Source organism: Silene latifolia, chromosome 8, assembly GCF_048544455.1.
Source record: "Silene latifolia isolate original U9 population chromosome 8, ASM4854445v1, whole genome shotgun sequence".
NCBI classification, from domain to species: domain Eukaryota; kingdom Viridiplantae; phylum Streptophyta; class Magnoliopsida; order Caryophyllales; family Caryophyllaceae; genus Silene; species Silene latifolia.
In genome coordinates, this window is record NC_133533.1 from 11,874,498 (window position 1) to 11,894,058 (window position 19,561).

At 41.3% G+C, this 19,561-nt stretch overlaps 2 protein-coding genes across 2 annotated transcripts; both read left to right on the forward strand.

The window, feature by feature from the left end:
- The first annotated feature begins 5,899 nt into the window (after positions 1–5,899).
- LOC141594121 (putative xyloglucan endotransglucosylase/hydrolase protein 25) lies at positions 5,900–8,027 on the forward strand. Its single transcript, XM_074414313.1, has 3 exons — positions 5,900–6,265; positions 6,881–7,074; positions 7,419–8,027. The coding sequence occupies exons 1-3, from the start codon at positions 5,996–5,998 to the stop codon at positions 7,801–7,803; spliced, it is 849 nt and encodes a 282-aa protein (XP_074270414.1). The 5' UTR covers positions 5,900–5,995; the 3' UTR covers positions 7,804–8,027.
- A 1,969-nt stretch (positions 8,028–9,996) lies between these two features.
- On the forward strand, positions 9,997–11,412 carry LOC141594673 (putative xyloglucan endotransglucosylase/hydrolase protein 23). Its single transcript, XM_074414671.1, has 3 exons — positions 9,997–10,275; positions 10,441–10,634; positions 11,019–11,412. Exons 1-3 carry the CDS (start codon positions 9,997–9,999, stop codon positions 11,410–11,412), a joined length of 867 nt encoding a protein of 288 aa, XP_074270772.1.
- The last annotated feature ends 8,149 nt before the right edge of the window (positions 11,413–19,561 follow it).

The window sequence follows — 19,561 nt, forward strand, 5'->3', positions numbered from 1 at the left end:
AATAAGTATTTTATTATTAAATAATAAGCAAGTTATTTAAAGTGCGTCTTTTTAATCATATTAGTAATTTAAATTTAAATTACTAAGATATTATAATTATTATTTTACATTTCATATATAAATTTTAATATTTGTGGCATGTATTCACATTTAATCAAACTTCATTTTTACTAATGGGTCGAGCGAGTTGGGTAAGGTTTCATTTTTCAACTCTAAATTACGTATATAATCACCTTACTATAAAAGTTAAAGCTTTTAAGAGACTGTAATTGACTCCTTAAACTTAAGAAGCTAAAAGACTTTTCTTACCCCTACATACCCCACCACTAAAAGCTTCCTATCATTTTATTTTCATTTAAAGGATAACTAGTTTTGTGACCCGTGAAAATCACGGGTTTTATTGTTTTTGTTCTTTTATTTTTGCGGTAACGTTCATGAATACGTTATTCGGCTTGTTTGTCTTCTTGCTTAATCTTGGAGATATGTTGGTAGGATACCTAGGCAAGACAATAAAGAGGGTCCTGCCACATAACCGATAAGATATATTATATCTAAGGGGTTTGAGAATTTATTATATTAGAATAGTTGGAACTTGTTGGAAATCACAAACTCTTTATTGAACAATGACACCAAAACCCATGAATCCTTCATTTTAGAGAACATACAAATGTCCATTCTCTGATTTCGAAGGCTGGTATTGCATATAGATTAAATGGGAAATTGTATTGTCTTATGTTTCATCAGAGCATTTTAAATAACTTATTCCCAAAGCCTAGAAGCAAAAGTCCACACAAATTATGGAAAAACGTAAAACTGCATTCAAACAGTGGAATATTAAGTTTGCTGCAAACTACTCTTATTTTGCTACGGTCCTCATTGTCTTTGTCTTTTTACTGATTGTTGTCTTGTTATGTTAAGCACTGTCGATCCCCTTTCTGTTTTTGTTCCCTGCTTTTTTTTAAGGTGTTTAGATTGTCTCTGGATTTCGAGGGCGCTTGACTTTGTCACGGTGGTTATTCAGTTCACTCAACATTCACGGCTTTTGGTATTCTAGTACTTGATATATTGTTTTTAGTGTTGTTTTGGTGCGTTCTAAGAATCTTGGTCCCATTTTTATCCGGCAAAGAAACTAACAAAAGATTGGACACTTGAACATCTAATTCTATTCTTTACTACCTTATGTATTCTAATGAAAAAAGAAATGTAAAATAAATCAAAATATAAAATATATAAGTGAATGGATAATAATGATATTTTGTAACTGAATTTTACATATTGTCTTTAGTCAATTAGAGACGATATGAATAATGCGTAGAAAGTGTTCTGTTAAAATACAATTTATGTTTATCTTACTAATTAGGCTAAAATTACAAGTTTATTTTCTTAAATGTAAAGGACTTTGTTAAACTTTTTCAGCAAATAATACATTTATAACTCCTGTCGATTTGTCGGTCTTGCAACATCGTCCTTGTAAATTCAATTGATTTCCAATGTATTAGGAAAAATATTATTGAAATGATTTTAGTATAATGAAAGACCTAAGTGATATACTTAAATTATTAGCAAGGAGTTGATGACATTTGACTTATACAAATAAAATTTTAGAATAAATACGCATTCAATATTTTTTAAAATAAATTTTATGTGAGCAATTTTTGGGAGGATACACGAGAAAATGTATCTGTTCAACAATGACATCATTCTAATTTCATTTCTATATCTCTTGTCAATTAGAGTCATATCTATATCTCTTGTTGTTGGTGAACTTTTATGTGAGAAGTTTTAACGTCTATCCCGATGAATTCCAAATAATTAAGGATGCACAATTTGTATTATTATACTTCTATTTTTTTAATTATCACCTCATTTGCTTGTGCGCAATAATTAAGATTAGGAAAAAGTTTGCAATTGGTGGAGTAATGTGAGAATTTTACCCTTAAACGATGAAATTTATATTGTAATTTTTAAAAAGTTATAAGAAGCATTTGGTAAAAACACGTCCCAAAGTAGAAATTAAAGAAAAAAAGAGTGATAATATAAAAATAGACAAAAAAGAGAAGTGGGGTGATAATTAGAAAATATTCTTAACAATTGATTATGAGAAAAGAAAAATACATATAAATCATTACAAAAAAAAAAAACCTTTCTCGAAGAAATATTGGGAGTGCTAGAAGAAAATATTTGATGGAAAACAAAAAATGACTTAAAGGCTTGAAAGCATTCAAAGTTGAAACAATGAATTGGATAATGATCATCGGATTCTAATCAAAAACCATGCAAAATATTTACCTTCAACCACATTAAAAGATCCACTTTATATCCTTGGAGCATATAACTTCAACACTTCCATTTCTGTTTGTTGACTAAGATATTTGATTTATAACCTGATTGACAAAATACAAGTTGAAGAGTACACGGAAAATTAATAAAGTGCACGAAAGGGTGTAAGACAATTTAGTACAATTTATTAAATTTTGTCAATTAATATTCCAAGGATTGGAATATATAATGTAATATGTCACCAATAATTAGATATTCATACTAAAATTTGATATTGCGTGTACACCATAATAAAAAAAAAGGAAAACTCAATAAAAATGAAAAATATATTCAAGTCAAAAGATAATTGCAAAGAAGTTCCATAACCATCATTTCCAAATTTCATGCAATGTTTTTGATATGCGAGTATGTCATCCTCCTGCAATTTTAATACAAACACAACAATAATAATTAAATATGATTTTAACTCTTAATTAATTCAAAACATAATAAGAATACAAAATTTAAATAATTCAATTGGTTATAGATGCATACTTTACCTACCAACTTTTTGGATAAAAATGAAAAAAGAGGATTGTTGTAATATTTATGTAAGAAAATTTATATAACTAATTATCTAATTAATTTCAAGAATTTATTTGAGAGAAGAAGAATGTTTTGTGAACTAAGGGAGAGATAAAAAAAATTATGGTGAAATAAATACAGAGTATAATAATTGTGAGGAAAAACCAAAAGACCATTTATTAAATAAAAGAAATAAAAATTAAATGAATAGGTAGATTGATACAAATTTTTGAGAGGAAAATAAAGGGTTTGTATTAATTTGTTTTTGTGTTTGCAACTAATATTTTTTATTTTGTTTGTATTTTATAAGTATGTAATACATGGTATTTATAGATTACGTTTAGTTAGATAATCAAGTAATTAATATAATTGAATTATTATTAACCAATAGAAAAATTTCACGTCGATTAAAATTAAATGCTTTAAGTAGGCTTTTAACTATATATTGTATAGATTTTCATTATTAGGAAAATTTAATATAGACATAAATATAGAGTAATGAGAAATGAAATATAAAAGCTCTACTTTTTTTTATTATTATTTTTTTTATAAAATACACATTGCATGAGAATTGTTTAGGGAGTTATCTTACCAACTAAAAAATGGTAGATATTTTGTCTTTCCTTTTATTTATCAACCATATTTATAGATTTACATATGTATTCAATTTAATGAAATTGAGCAAGTTTATTGCATTAATATTTAAGAAGGAGTTGCAAATATAAATAATTTAAAATTAGTGATGTAAATTTTTATTTTTCGTTTAAATAATTGTAGTTTTAAAAATTAAAATGTCAATGTTTAATGTTAGGTATGTTATTGCCCTTAATAATTACAAATTATATATTATTTCATAAACGGCGTAAAATTAGAATAATGTGATATTTATTTGTTAATTAAAATATTATAAGAATAAATGTAGAAATTTAAAATTTAGTATGAACTTTGATTATTAATTGTTTTTCAATTTATCTAGAAATTAAAAAGGCCAAAATTTAATGCTTGTTATGCTAATTTATTTTTTATGTAAATATTTTTTAATTTGTGTATCGTTTTAAATGGATCGTTATACGAACACGATTTACCCTCTTAATTAAACACGTCATACTACAAGGAGATTGGTGACGTGGAATTTTGGTAATGCAAGGTGGCATTTAGTAATATGAGGTGGCATTGTCTACGTGGCTTTTAAGGTTTACCCTTTTAATAGTATTTATAGACTTATACAATACAATTTCTTTTATCATTATATGGTTTAATAATAAAATTCATTTTATAAAGTCTGTTCATTTCCGGTAAATAACATTAAAATTAATTTCAGTTTATAATAATCTTTTAAAAAATAATTAATCAATACCAGTAACACATTTGGAGTCGAAATCATTTTCACCAGATTTATAATTTATATATTTATCATTTAATTTCACGTTGAATTATATTTGCATTAATTACCAGTAAAACCGTTTGGGGTCGAAATTATTTTCACCAGATTTATAATTTATATATTTCTCATTTAATTTCACGTTGAATTATATTTGCATTAATTAATTGAATATATTTATGAATAACAAAGTTTTTAAAAACAAACCTGTACATTTTTTGTACGTGCATAAAACTAGTTTTAAGGATAACTAGCTAGCCGGCCGCAATGACATGCATTAGTTATAAATTAGATATGAAGAAGGGTTGGATAGTCGTGTTTTTGTACGAAGTACACTAAGTAAAGAGCCTTCACGTATATTGCTTAGTCATGCTTGACACAACTTGAAGCAATTGCATACGGAGTTACAATATAGTACATGTCATCAAATGCGTCCATTATTGGGAATAAGGCGACACATATATGTTTACGCCATCTGTTACATACTCGAGAAAGAGTTAGGTATAAGATATAGGATGGATTAAAACTCCATCGAGTATTTAACTTCATTCTAAAATGACCTAATCAACGAGCTAATATCTTCAAGAACAATTTGTCTGAGAGTATTGACTTTAAACTATGTCTCAAAATTTCGAGTTTGTCTTCCTTGAGTGTCTGACCTAATATACGTGGTTGGCATACTATCATCTATGCTCAGGATTTTACTCAATACGTACCAAGGTTACGATTGCAGGTTCCCTTACCATTTAAAAAATAATTGGAATAAAGCGAGTATTAATAATACCATGGTTTGGAAGGTAGCCCCTTGGTTGAGGGAGCCAGTAAAGCCACAGCTACTTGGCTTATCCTTTGTATATGATGACAAATTAAAGAGTGAAGGATGATTCACTCCATCATCAGTCCACCTGTTCTTCACACCTTGCATTCCTCTGCCATGCAATAGAATCTCCCCTAATTTTTCTCCTTGTTTACCTCCCAAACCTTACATTTAATAACCCCTTAAAATATTAGAACTATATAATATTAGACAGTCTCAGAGTGGTACTAAATCTCGATATCATCTTTTCATACCCTCTTATATAATATGGCCTGTTATGTAGATGTCAGCTAGTTTAACTATCTAGTAGTAAAGTTATAAGTAATAATGCATCGGTCTTTCTAACGTGTGCCCTAAAGCCTAAGGGCACACATTAATTGGCTAAATAAAGAAAAAATCAAAGGAATGAATGAGTTGATACTTACATTTCTCATGACATATTCCTTTATTTTTTTCTTTATTTAGACTCTTAATGTGTACTCTAATGCCACGCTTTAGAAAAACCCTACTACGATTTGAGTTCAAACCTATTAACAGCATATTCGTCCTTGTGGTTCCTATGGTTCCTTATTGTAGTGAAATTTAAATATTATATGTGTGCTCTAAATACACACGTTAGAAAAATCCTACTACGATTTGGGTTCAAACCTGTTAACAGCATACTCATCCTTGCAGTTCCTACGATTCTTTATTGTAGTGAAATTTAAATATTATATGTGAGAAAATGGTACCAAAACTCGATACAACGCGTTAATGCTATCCATTTCCCATATATATTATAGTATTTTTATCCCCTGTTATTCATACCAATCTCTAGGCTTCTCCTATATAAATGCTTCAAATATTCACATACATTTATTTCATTGCTCCCTAGAGTACTTCAACACAAAAAACAAAAAAAATATAAAACAAAAAAAAGTTGAAACTATTAGGAAAAAAATAATTTTAAAGTTATGGGGTGTACTAAGATGATGATTTGGGTGTTTTTGTTGGAAATATTGATAATGGGTGGTGTTAATGGAGGAAATCTTGTACAAGATTTTGATATAAATTGGGGATATGGTAGAGGTAAATTTGTTAATAATGGGCAACTAATTGAACTTACACTTGATAATTTTACAGGTTCAGGTTTCCATTCTAAGAATGAGTACCTCTTTGGTAAGATTGACATGCAGATTAAGCTTGTTCCTGGCAACTCTGCTGGCACCGTCACGGCTTACTATGTACTCCCTCCATTCCGTTATTATCTTCTTAGTTTGACTTTTGAGATCAATGTTTAGTAATTTTGACCATAATGATCAGTTTTTAAATAATATAAAGTAGTAAAACATTATATAAAAAAAAATATTTACACTCATCCTAGCCAAGTCTTTCGTGAATATTTTTATGGTATGACATCGAGTTTCAATACCACCCTTTAACGCGGTTCGTATTTTTTTGAACTTACTTTGTATAAGTAAATGACTTACTTGGTAAATGTGAAAATGCAGTTGTAAAACTCGGTACTATCTGATAACGCACCAGTCGATTCTACCATGAACCTTTAAAATAGTTCACTCGGAATGAAATAATTATTACGGAATAAAACGATATAGACAACAGTCTGTTTCATTATAGACGGATAGTGTCCCTCTCACAAATTAAGGTGGGTACACCCACCTTAATTTGTGAGAGGGACACTATCCGTCTCTATAATGAGAATTTGTGTATAGACAAAAGGAATGTAGGACGTGGATCACAAGTTAATCAACTTATTAAGCTAGTTCACGTGGATTTCATGCACCAAAATTGACAAGTTTTTTTTTTTTTTTTTTTTTTTTTTTTTGTTAAAAAAATAGTTGCGGTCGCAAGGAGACGCATTTGACGAAATAGACTACGAGTTCTTAGGGAACTTAACAGGGCAGCCATACACCGTCCATACAAATGTGTACACAGGTGGCCGAGGCGACCGAGAGCAGCAATTTCACCTTTGGTTTGATCCTACTACTAATTTTCATACTTACTCCATTTTGTGGAATCCTCATACTATTGTGTAAGTCCTTCTCTTTGGATTTTTTTGTTTTGATTAAGTCATCTCGTTACTTGTTTTTTTGCACTTAGTTTCAGCTCAGCTCAGTAATTGAAATTTTTTCTATTTTTAGTTTAATTTTCAAACTTTTTTTTCTAATTTCTTTTTTAGTTAGTACTTCGCCTCCTAAGAACAAATCCTGACTCGTCAAGCCAAACAAACAAGACCATAAGACTTGCATTTTCTGTTCTTGTTTGCCCCCTTATTGCATTACGTTCGACTCTGTCTCATAATAACTACAAATATTGGTTCCGCCACTGTCTTGATAGATAATGTATTAATTAAGTTTGTTTGGCTGAAATGTGCAGATTTGCTATAGATGAAATACCCATAAGAGAGTTCAAGAACAGGGAAAGACTAGGAATCCCATTTCCAAAGTTCAAGCCAATGCGACTACACTCGAGCCTATGGAATGCAGATCAATGGGCAACCCAAGGTGGCCGAATCAAGACCGACTGGTCCCAAGCCCCATTTCGTGCCTCCTACCGTAACTTCAGGGCTGATGCATGTGTCAAAATTGCGGGCAGACCGTCCTGTTCCCCTAGAACGGGTTCTTGGTTGACTCGGACTCTTGATGGGTTGAGCCAGAATAGGCTAAAATGGGTGAGAAGGAAATACAGGATTTATAACTATTGCACTGATCCTAAACGTTATCCTCAAGGTCTCCCTAAAGAATGTCATGTTCAAGAATGATAAGAAAACGAGTATGGTAAGGTTGTGTTTGTGTGTTACTCTTTGTGTAGAGTAAATAAGGTTGCAACACAAGTTGGTTGTGAAAACTCTTGTGATGCTTGTCTTGTATATACAGCTAATGTCTAATGAAGTTTAATGCTACTTCCTACTAAATCGGGCAATAGTGATCTACTAGTTACTTTTATGAACTCATTACTCATCTATATATAGTCTCATCCTACTTATCGACCGAGGCTCCTAATAATCGAGCTTGGCACCTTTGGATTATCAGGTGATCAGGTTATGATCAGTGGCGAGTCCAGAATTTTGATTTCGGTGTAGTAAAATATATACTCAAGGTAAAGTGTATAGATAATTAGTGTGAAAATGGTAAATTTTGGTGTAGCAAATCACAAAATTCTAACCGAATTTTGCGCCTTTGGTGTAGCGGCTGCGACGCCGAAGGCATTAGTGGCCTCGCCCCTGGTTATGATACCATGTTACATTGTTAATCATTTCATTGCCTCTTCCCAATAGAAGAAGAAAGAAGGAAAATGAGATAACGTTATCTGGTGATACCCAAATTCAGTAGTTGCTTAGTCGTAAGTTAACAAGCAATTTAATCAGAAGTGTTGGTTCCTAGCTAGTGAGTGTGCAACATATTATATGAGAAAGAAGTAGATAAATAATGAATATCCCACTGATGAGCTATTGAAGGATATTCACCATTCACAGTAGAGCTGGCCATCAGTACAGGCTGACCGGCCCGTATTGATCCATTATTTTATACAACTTGACCTGTCCCGGCCCGGCCCAGCCTTAGCCCGCCTTTGACTCCGGCCTGGCTCGGGTCCTAAAATTCCAGCCCGATCCGCCATTTTAGAAAAAATAAAAAAAATTAGTAAGGCACGCTAGCCCGGCCCGCCTCGGGCCCTGGCTCGGGTCAAGCATATCCTAGCCCGGCCTTAGTACAGGTCTAATTCATAGTCTCCTTGGTGACGTCATCAACTACGTAATCCAGCCTTGGTGGTCATGGACTCATGGGCTACGGACATTTCATCTGCTAGGCTTGAAACTTATGCAATGGGCCGTGTTTCTTAACTCAATCGAATGAGCCGAACATTGGATATATACACATTTATGCTTCTTGGGCTCAGCAGTCGCACTTTCTTGTTTCCATGCAACATCATTTTTTTTTTTTTTTGGTACCGACAGCTGGGGTAATCTCATTCGGGGTACTGAAGCAATTTAATGGGTTGACTTCTCTTAAATTTGGCCTTTTCATTCGAGTTAGGAATCGAACCTCTGACCACTTATTTAAAAGACGAGAGCCCTCACCACTCACACCAACCAACTTTGATAGTTTCCATGCAACATCATGATGATGAAACATTGAAACACAACATTCCAATTATAGAAATGAAGTGGTAACTGGTAAAGGGGCTAAGGGCTAAGGGGTTCTTTTAATTTAACTAGAGGTTTTGGACTTGAGAATTAGAAATGCATCCGTGTTAAAATTTAAAACTTATGAGAAGATTTTTACTGTTCGAGAGATTTTATCAGGCTCGAATTCAGACTATACCGAATGATATAAAAAAGAAATTCATAGAAATGAAACTCATCCAACATATGAAGCATGGTTATCGGATTCGCTATGAATATGTCCGTATCGATTCACAATTCGCTCTTATAGAATGTGTGTTATGTGTATTTTCAGTAAACGATACGAAAAAAGTTGGTCTTAATAATTCGCGACTAGTAAGGTACTAAGTGAATTCAGTAACCTATTAGAAATCGTATTATTTTAATAGAACAAAATTTTACATAAAACAAAATAATGCCTCAAATTCAAACGCCTTCCCTAAACCTTGGGGATACCCCTACTAGTCTTATCATGGAGGTCGAAAGTCGGCAAGTTTGAGTCAACCACTATATACAACAAGCCAATTTGACCAATGACTAATCCAGTAATCCCAATATTATCCAAAATATTAATCTTACGTCCCATGCAAATGCACACAGCTGTTTCACGTACACCATTTAACGCCTTTCTTCATGCTCACTTTCCGACCCTTATCTTCATACCTTTATACCATGGAGTATGTTATATATACCCTTCTCCATGCACTCCTTAAACTCATCAATTTACATACTACAAAAAACATAGCAATATAAACACTTTACATACACAATAACACAATTAAACTCACTATCATGCCTATTTCACCATCTTTAAGCTTGGCCTTTAATGTGTTACTTGTTGCATCTTTGATAGCCGCGACTTTTGGTATCGGGAATTTTAACCAGGATTTCGATCTTACGTGGGGAGATGACCGAGCCAAGATCCTAAATGATGGCCAACTTCTTACCCTTACCCTTGATAAGGTCTCTGGGTCCGGTTTCCGGTCTAAGAATGAATACCTCTTTGGAAAAATTGATATGCAGCTTAAGCTTGTTTCCGGGAACTCTGCAGGGACTGTTACCGCCTATTATGTAAGTTTGTAATAACTGACTTATATAGATAACGGAACTACTAGGACATTTTACGTCACCTACTTAATAACTTTATCGGCTAAATTAAAATAACTTAAATTCACGAATAAATATATTTAGATGTGTATTGGTTATTTGATCTAATACTTTGTTCTAAACTCACAGTTATCATCAGAAGGACAGACACACGATGAGATTGATTTCGAGTTCCTAGGCAATGTCTCCGGTCAGCCTTATACTCTCCATACCAATGTATACAGCCTAGGCAAAGGTGACCGGGAACAACAGTTTCGCCTTTGGTTTGATCCTACTGCCGACTTCCACACCTATTCAGTCCTCTGGAATCCTCAACGTATCATGTAAGAATATGATCAATTTCACATGCTTTCATTTACGTATAAGTAAACACTTACTTGTCGTACATGAGACCGTCTTATAATAGATTCTTTGTTATAGGCAGAAATAACGAAGAGTGTTTAGATTACTAAATGGGCTGATTTTTGTGTAAACTGTAGATATACCATCAATTTCATGCCATGACTCAACATATGAATTAATCACGTAATAATTTTACCAGCAGATGTCAACTAGCTTAGTTGGGAAAGTCATGAGTGGTGGTATTTATAATCGGGGTTAAAATCCCGTCACCATCAAAAATCGCCCTTGCAACTTTCTTTAGACCAAATAAAAAATTTCTTACCAAGAAATTATCTCATATTATCAATAACATTGATGGGTATCAGATTTTATGTGGACGGAACACCCATTAGAGAATTCAAGAACTTGGAATCAATAGGAGTCCCATACCCAAAGAGCCAAGCAATGAGGATATACTCAAGCTTATGGGAAGCCGAAGACTGGGCAACTCAAGGCGGACGTATAAAGACAGACTGGAGCAATGCTCCATTCACAGCCTCCTACAGAAACTTCAATGCTGATGCATGTGTTTGGATTAATGGTCAGTCTTCTTGCCATGGTTCGGCCACGGCTTTCGCCTGGATGGACCAACGGCTTGATGCTACTAGCCAGAAGAGGTTACAATGGGTGCAGAAGAACTACATGATATACAATTACTGTACTGATTTTCAGAGGTTTCCTCGAGGGTTTCCTAAAGAATGCACGGCCACCAAGTTCTAACTTCTAAGTACAATTTTTTTTTTACAAAAACTTTGTTAGGACTTATGGAGTACGTAATAAGATAATTTTTTTATTTTTATTTGTTCCGGGTGTAATTCCAGAGCAAGTATAGTTACCACCCGTGGCTTGTTGAATGATGTCTTGAGTTGGATTCTCCCTTGGTCTTAATCGTTCCTCTCGGCCTCTCCTGCAACAATGAACGAACTGAGGGCTTGGCTTTGAGCCAAGCGTACCCACTCCGACGCCCAAGTCAGTAAACTTAGATGTATAAGTTGTATGCTAATTGGCTAGGAATATATTGTAGAGAGATAAGGAAGATTATACCAGATGAATAGTGTATTTAGGTTAAGTTGTGTATTTCTGGATTGGATCCCCTCCTCAATGAAGGTTGAGGAGTATTTATAGACTTCACCTTTTGTCACGTAGTGGCCAAGTGGCCAAGTGGCTAGCAGGTGGAAAGACTGATCTACCCCTCGGCCGAGGGACCTATGGCTGGCCGGCGGGCCCTGGTGACTCACCGCCGAAGGGTCTTGGATATGAGTACGCGGGTATGTGTTCCTACCGGCTTTGGCGGAGTTGTCATGCCGGGACCCAGGTTGGCAGGCCGATGGGCCGCATCGGCTAGGTCGTCTAAGTCGTTGACTTGCTGTGGATATCTTTGACCTTGCTCAATATGTTGACTTGGTCAGCGGTGCAGAATATGCCCCATCAATTTGCCCCCAGCGTAGTCTATGCCGTGGTATGGGCTTCGATGTACGTCTGGGCGTATATTCTGCGCAAGTAGTTTGTAGAAAATTTTCTGCATCGGCTTCTTCTGCGGCGGCTTCTTTTGCTCTGCCTAGTCTCTCTTAGGCCGTACCATATCCCCCCTCCACATGGATGTGTATTGGGCATCCGATGTGGATAAGAAAGGGACGCTGGCCGAGACCGGGGTTGAGACTGCCGGTTATTTTTGATTGCCCCCGGCCGGCGCTACTTAGCTTGGTTGATCATGTGGCCGGCGGAGAGCAGATGCTTGGGAATTTGTTGAGGAAGGTGAATAGGCGGAGAGATTTGAATAGGCGTGTTGAAGACGTTTGGTCACTGTTGCATTGATTGACACAACTGTTGCAACGATTGACATCCCGTGGTTGCATGTCCGACACGTGTCCGCACGCCGATTGGTTGACGCTTCATGGGTGTTCTTCTCACGATTGGTCCTGCTTCATGGGCTTTTCCCTATAAATAGGGCAGTTGCCCCGTGAAATTGCCCACCAATTTCATTCTTCAAAATTTTCTTCTCTCTAAACTTCCAAGGGTTTCTTTGTCTTCTAATTTCCAGAGTTGTTACTCCGGCGAGCGTTTTCTTCAAGGTAAACAAACAAACTTTCCAATTTTTAATTTTGTAAGTTCATTGTAAACATGTCTTCTGCTGACGCCGGGCCTAGTAAGCCGGGCCCTAGGTCTCCTTCTCCCGAAGTCGATCCTCGGATTCTGGAGGAATGGGAGGATGATTCTGATGTCGATGATGACGCGGACGATTTTGGTGATGATGCTGAGGAGGCTCGTCCTAATACCGTGAGGCGGTGCGTTATGGATCACGGCCTCGTAAGGGGCACGCGTTGACCGAGTTTGGACCCATAAGTTGGCCAGCTGTTCCGGTGAGAAATTTTTCGAGGGCCACTTCTTCTTCGGCGGGGGATACAAGATTGTTATCCCCGAGGAGGGCCAGGCGTCTGTTGCCCTCCACCGGGCCACACCGGTGTGTATATATGCGACATTTGGAGTATGGGCTCCGGTTTCCGCTGAATGGGTATGTTGTGGCCATCCTTAAGGCCATGAACGTTGCCGTTGCCCAATTGCACCCGTTGGCTATGAGGACCATAATCGGGTTTGTCTGGCTTTGTCTCTTCAAGGGGGAGACCCCAACGGTGAACTTATTTCGCCGACTTCATTACCTCCACCGTCATTCTCCGGCCGCGCGCGGTTGGCACGATGTGCACACGGAGAAGGGTTATGTCTCTGCTGACAAACTTTCCTCTTGCAAGGGCTGGCAGGGTCGGTGGGTGTACGTTAAGGTGCCGGACGACTATCCGCCGCCCGCTCCTCCTCGGCATCAAGTTAACTTGCGGTGTGAGACTAAGGCGGAGCATGACAGATGGGTCTCCGGAAGAAACTCAAAATGGATGCTTTGGCAAGGTTCTTCTCTCGGAGGATGAGAGGTCAGCAATGCGGCTTTTTGAGGTAGACAAGGGTGGGCTGCCGAAAAGATGGATTCCCCCAACGCAGATCATTCTTCAGGATGAGCCGCTTTGCCATGTCGGCCTCATACCGGCCCTAGCGCAGGGTGAGTGGGGTCGGTGTGAGGCCCATCACCGTTCTCATTGTGTCTTTGAACTTTGATTTATTTCTTCTACTTAACTCTTGCTTCGTTTCCTTCGCAGCCATTTTGGACCGGACTGTCGAGGATATCCTCCGGAGAATGGGATCAACAAAGATAAGACCGTTGCTAACTTACATCCCAAAGCTCTCCCCAATGACCGCAGGAGGTCGCCGACCGATCTCATAGAGCGGCGGGTGAAAAGCCCGAGTGCGGTGGAGACCCGAGCGAAGGTTGTTAGTAACGTGCCGCACCATACGCGAAAAACGAAGTCCTCGGCGGTGGTGGCGTCGACATCGGCTCCGCCTTCCATCCCCCCCTTTAAGAAGACGGTGGAGATCATTTGTATCTCCAACGGGGATGACTCCGACGAGGAGGAGGGGTCGCCCCTTGTCCGTAAAAGAAAGCAGACGGCCTTTACCGCGACCGTTGATTCTGCTGCTGACGAGGAGACGCGTCTTTCGGCCAAGAAGGCCAAGCACGGTATTGTTCTTTCTGTGGCTTCAGATTTAGCCGGTTCCTTAGGCGCCGCTGTGATGCTCTTCGGCATGTCTGCGTATGTCGATACTTATGCTTACTTTAAATTTTGTAGATCGGCCGCAGTCGTCCGCCGCTCCTGTTGGGCAGCAAGTGGAGGGGAGTTCTGTGCGGGCTGGTGATCAACACGTCACCGTGAACTCTCCATCCCAGAAGGTTTTCCTCCCCCAGCTGCAGGCCGGTGATCAAAATGTCACCACTGTCCCTTCGTCCCAGAGGGTTTTCTTTTCCCAGCTACAGGCCGGTGATCAAAATGTCACCACTGTCCCTTCGTCCCAGAGGGTTTTCTTTTCCCAGCTACAGGCCGGTGATCAAAATGTCACCACTGTCCCTTCATCCCAGAAGGTTTCCTTCTCCCAGCTCATAGATGAAGGCACGGAGCTGATCAAGGAGCTGGCGAGGTGGAACAGTCTTACCGGTGCTCGTATCGTAGAACAGGAGAAGGCCGTGGCTCAATCCGCTTTAGAGCTTAATGCCACTAAGAAGGTGGCCGCGAAGGCAAAGCAGGATCTTCTCAATGAGCAGAGGCTTAGGGGAGATGCTGAGAGGGCGCTCTTGGCTGAAAGGAAACTTAGGCAGGACGTTGAAAAGGAGGTCCTTGCTGAGAGAGCCAAGGCCGAGGCTGCGGCAGCCGAAGCTGCTAAGCTGCTGGAGAAGTGTAAACTTGTTTAGAGGCACGCCGACCTCTACCTCCAGCAGAGGAATGAATCCAGGGACCTGTTTAAGGTCCAGGCGGAGGTGGTTCGGAGCAAAGAGGCCGTCATTAGGAAAAAGGAGAAGGACATTGAGATGCTCCAAACCGTCATGCTCCCTAACATGTGTGCTGAATTCCGGGATTTGGCCGAAGGAGCCGCTAGGGAAGTGATTGAAGAGCACTTCCCTCTTGATGGTTCCTTTCCGTGGGATAGATATGACGAGCTGCTTGATGACAAGCTCGAAGCCAAGGAGAAGGCCGTGGCGGAGAAGGCTAAAGAGGCGGTGAGGGAGAAGGCGGAGAAGGAGGCGGCCGCTGAGAAGGCAGCTCTTGCTGAGAAGGCTAAAGAGGCCACGGAGGAAGCCAAGCGGGCAAGGGCAGCTGAGGCTGCCGAGGCTAAGGCTGAGGCTGCTGAAGCTGAGGCTGCTAAGAGAGCTGTTGGGTTACCCGTCGAAGAAAGTGCCGCTGCCGCTGCTGATGGTGAGCAACAACGGACATAGGGAGATAATATCTGTAACCTTTTGTTTTTTGGCTTATGCTTGCAATTTCTTGTAATTCGTTGAACATTCTTAATAAGAGTTCGTTTCTTTTGCCTCCGGCCCGGCCGATGTTTTTACCTCACTTCTTTTTCTTGCGCTAGTATTTGTGCGTCTCAATTGTACCTTAGCGTCTATGTCTTCGTCTGGGTTGTCTCCTTACGCTATTAATTGAGTGTCTCTTTTGTTCCCGCCTCGGCTTAGCCGAGGCAGTCTAAAGTACGTATCTCAATTGTGTTAACGCTTCCAAGGCATTTTGAACGCTCTGCGAGTATCACCTGCGTTGGTCATTGCCATCGAGGTGTCTGCTTCTTAGCGGTGATTGCCGCTCTTGTCAGTGTGTGACAGTGTGAGCCAGCTTCTGTTTCTTGTTATCGACTGCCGTGGTGTCTACCACTTGGAGTGACTGCGACGGCGTCAAACCTCTTGGGGTGACTGCCGTGGCGTCTACTACTTGGGGTGACTGCGACGGCGCCTGTTTCTTCATAGAGACTGCCGTGGCGTCTACCACTTGGAGTGACTGCGACGGCGTCAAACCTCTTGGGGTGACTGCCGTGGCGTCTACTACTTGGGGTGACTGCGACGGCGCTGTTTCTTCATAGATCTGCCGTGGCGTCTACCTCTTGGAGTGATCATGCGACGGCGTCAAACCTCTTGGGGTGATCTAGTGGCGTCTACTACTTGGGGTGACTGCGACGGCGCCTGTTTCTTCATAGAGACTGCCGTGGCGTCTACCACTTGGAGTGACTGCGACGGCGTCAAACCTCTTGGGGTGACTGCCGTGGCGTCTACTACTTGGGGTGACTGCGACGGCGCTGTTTCTTCTTAGAGAGACTCGCCGCTCTTGTCGGTATGACAAAGTGTGAGCCGACATCATTTTTGATAAAGACTGCCGCTCTTGTCGGTATGACAGTGTGAGTCGGCGTCTGCTGCTTCCTAGTGACTATGGGAAGAGCGAACATTCTGATGGAAGACTTGGATGATTTTTCATTTAGGTAAAAACATGCGTCGGGGTGCCCACAGCTGTTTTGGACACCTCCGCCGCTACATAGATTATTCCCGAGATTACCAGCGTCCTAATGGCCTAGTCAGCCACTAGTTACATCCATGAGGTCGCCCTCCTGTTGTAAGGATAGACCTTTCCCTTTTTCTGATTTCTTTGCCGCTTTGAGGGATTGCATGTTGCATCCTCTGGCGGCTATCTGGACGTTGACCACCTTGTCATTCTCGTCTTTGGAGACGAACTTATGCGCTTCCCCCCGGTCCGAGACATACATCAGTGTTAGGGCCCGGATGGACATCACCGCGTCAGCCTCGCTCAGGGTGACTCGGCCTATGAGAACGTTGTAGGCGGACGAGCCGTCGATGACCACGAACTCAGCTAGGACATTTTTAGCCGCGTTCTTTTCGCGAACGTCACCGGAGTCGATTGATCCCGGTGGTACCGGTAGGCCCCGGAGAGAAGTCAGTATAGTGGGTTAGTGCGGGGGCTCAAGTCCTTGGCTTTCGGTGCCGAGGCCGAGGAAGCACTCTCTGAACATGATGTTCGTGTACGCGCCTGTGTCAACCAGGCACCTCTTGACCAGGTGGTTGGATATGTCCAAATTGACTACAAGTGGGTCGCTGTGAGGAGCGATGACTCCTTCGTAGTCCTTCCTTCCGATGGTTATATCGGGGATGTTGGAAGCGGGGATCGCTGTGTTGGGCACAAAGTTGATGGCCTGATATAGCTCGTTCAGGTGTCGTTTGTGCCCATGAGCGGACCCTCCGTTCTCGTTGCCCCGATGACAACATGGATCACTCCTATCCGTTCAAGACGGATTTCTTACCCGTCTTTGCCGGCGTCGGTCTTTTGGCCTTTGGCAACGTACTTGCCGAGGCTCCCCTTCCGGATCGCTCTTCAATGGAATTCTTTAGATGCGGCGATCGTTGGTTAAATGGCCGGTGTGGCCGTGGTACTCACGATCGGCTCGTGTCACCGTCACTTTTTGGCTTGGGGGTTTTTCCCACTTCGGCCCTCGCTTTTGCTCGGGGCAAAGACCTCGGCGGGCGACACGACGAGAGGGGTTTTATCACTATACCGCCTCTGGTGGTACGTTCCCGAACTCCACCCGGTGCCCGTCGAGTCCTGTCTCCTGGCAGGTTTGTCCGACCGTGACCTATTATTCTCACGGCGTCGTTCATCGGACCGTGACCTATTGTCGTCACGGCGTCTTTCATCCGGATTATCCCCGGCGCTCTTCTTTTCGAGTGCTCGGCCTCGGCTGGGCCTACCCAAGTCTTGTGGTAGTCCTCCACCTTAATGGCTTGGTCGGCCATCTTCCCGGCGAGTCTAGTCTTTGGCCGCCGCACTTGATGAGCTCATTTTTTAAGTCCCCTCTCGGAGACCTTTCATCAGCGCGAAGGCGGCGGTTCGCTATTCGGATCCCGAACTGCTTGAACTTTGGCGTCGAACCTCTTCACATAGCTCCGGAGAGTCTCGCCTCCCTCCCGCTTGATAGTCGGGAGGTCGATGTTCGACGGCCCTCCTCTTATTGCGGGAATACGGGCCAAAAATCTTTCTCTCGGTCGCCATACCCGTATATCGATCCGTCGGGGAGTCCTTTGTACCAGCTTTGTGCCATCCCATGCAAGGTTGTGGGGAAGACACGGCACCAGACCTCATCAGGCTGTTCCCATACCGACATGTGGGACTCGAAAGCCTCCGCGTGGTCGGATGGGTCGCCTCTCCCGAGTACGATATGGGTGGCAATTTTAGCTTAGTTGGCACCGGATTTCTAGGACGTAGTCGCCGAGGGGCTGTCTGACCACGTGTCGAACGGCACGCGGCGATCGGCTCCTCACGTCCCTAGTTCGGCTACTCTCCCCGTGGCGGGAAGGACTTCTTCCCTGACTCTGGCGAGTCGGGCTTCTTCTTCTTCGACTCTGATGAGTCGGACTTCTTTCATTTCTCCGGGCGGGCCTCGTGGGCGCTGCGGTGACGCTGTCCTCCCGCGAGCGCGGTCAGGACTTGTGTCCACCACTTGCATTCTGGGCTCTTCCGGCGTTTTGACAGGGCCAACTTCTTCTAGTGCTCCATTCAAGTCTCTTGGAGTCACATTCTGGGCCCTGGTCTCCTGTGCGGGTTCCGCCGCTCTTGTCGGTGTGACAGTGTGAGCCGACGTACTACCAATGAGGTCTAGAAGTTGCTTTAGTAATGCCACGTCGACCACATGTCCCATGAGGGTGACTTGGTTGGCGGGCGCGACGCATCCGGTGTTATTGGCATCCCGAACTCCGGTTGGATCACTCCGCGGTGGAGGGCTGCATGACTCCAGAATTGTTGAAGGTATCATCTGGGTGGAGGGGCTCGTCGGTTACGAACACCTCTTGCTGTTTCGACATTTTCTTAGCTTTTTGGGTGGGTTTTTGTTGTTTTTTTTTTTGTTTGGGAATGAATGTGACTAGCTTCTAGTGTCTTTTCCCACAGACGGCGCCAATTGTTCCGGGTGTAATTCCAGAGCAAGTATAGTTACCACCCGTGGCTTGTTGAATGATGTCTTGAGTTGGATTCTCCCTTGGTCTTAATCGTTCCTCTCGGCCTCTCCTGCAACAATGAACGAGGCCGAGGGCTTGGCTTTGAGCCAAGCGTACCCACTCCGACGCCCAAGTCAGTAAACTTAGATGTATAAGTTGTATGCTAATTGGCTAGGAATATATTGTAGAGAGATAAGGAAGATTATACCAGATGAATAGTGTATTTAGGTTAAGTTGTGTATTTCTGGATTGGATCCCCTCCTCAATGAAGGTTGAGGAGTATTTATAGACTTCACCTTTTGTCACGTAGTGGCCAAGTGGCCAAGTGGCTAGCAGGTGGAAAGACTGATCTACCCCTCGGCCGAGGGACCTATGGCTGGCCGGCGGGCCCTGGTGACTCACCGCCGAGGGGTCTTGGATATGAGTACGCGGGTATGTGTTCCGGCTGGCAGGTTGTCATGCCGGGACCCAGGTTGGCAGGCCGATGGGCCGCATCGGCTAGGTCGT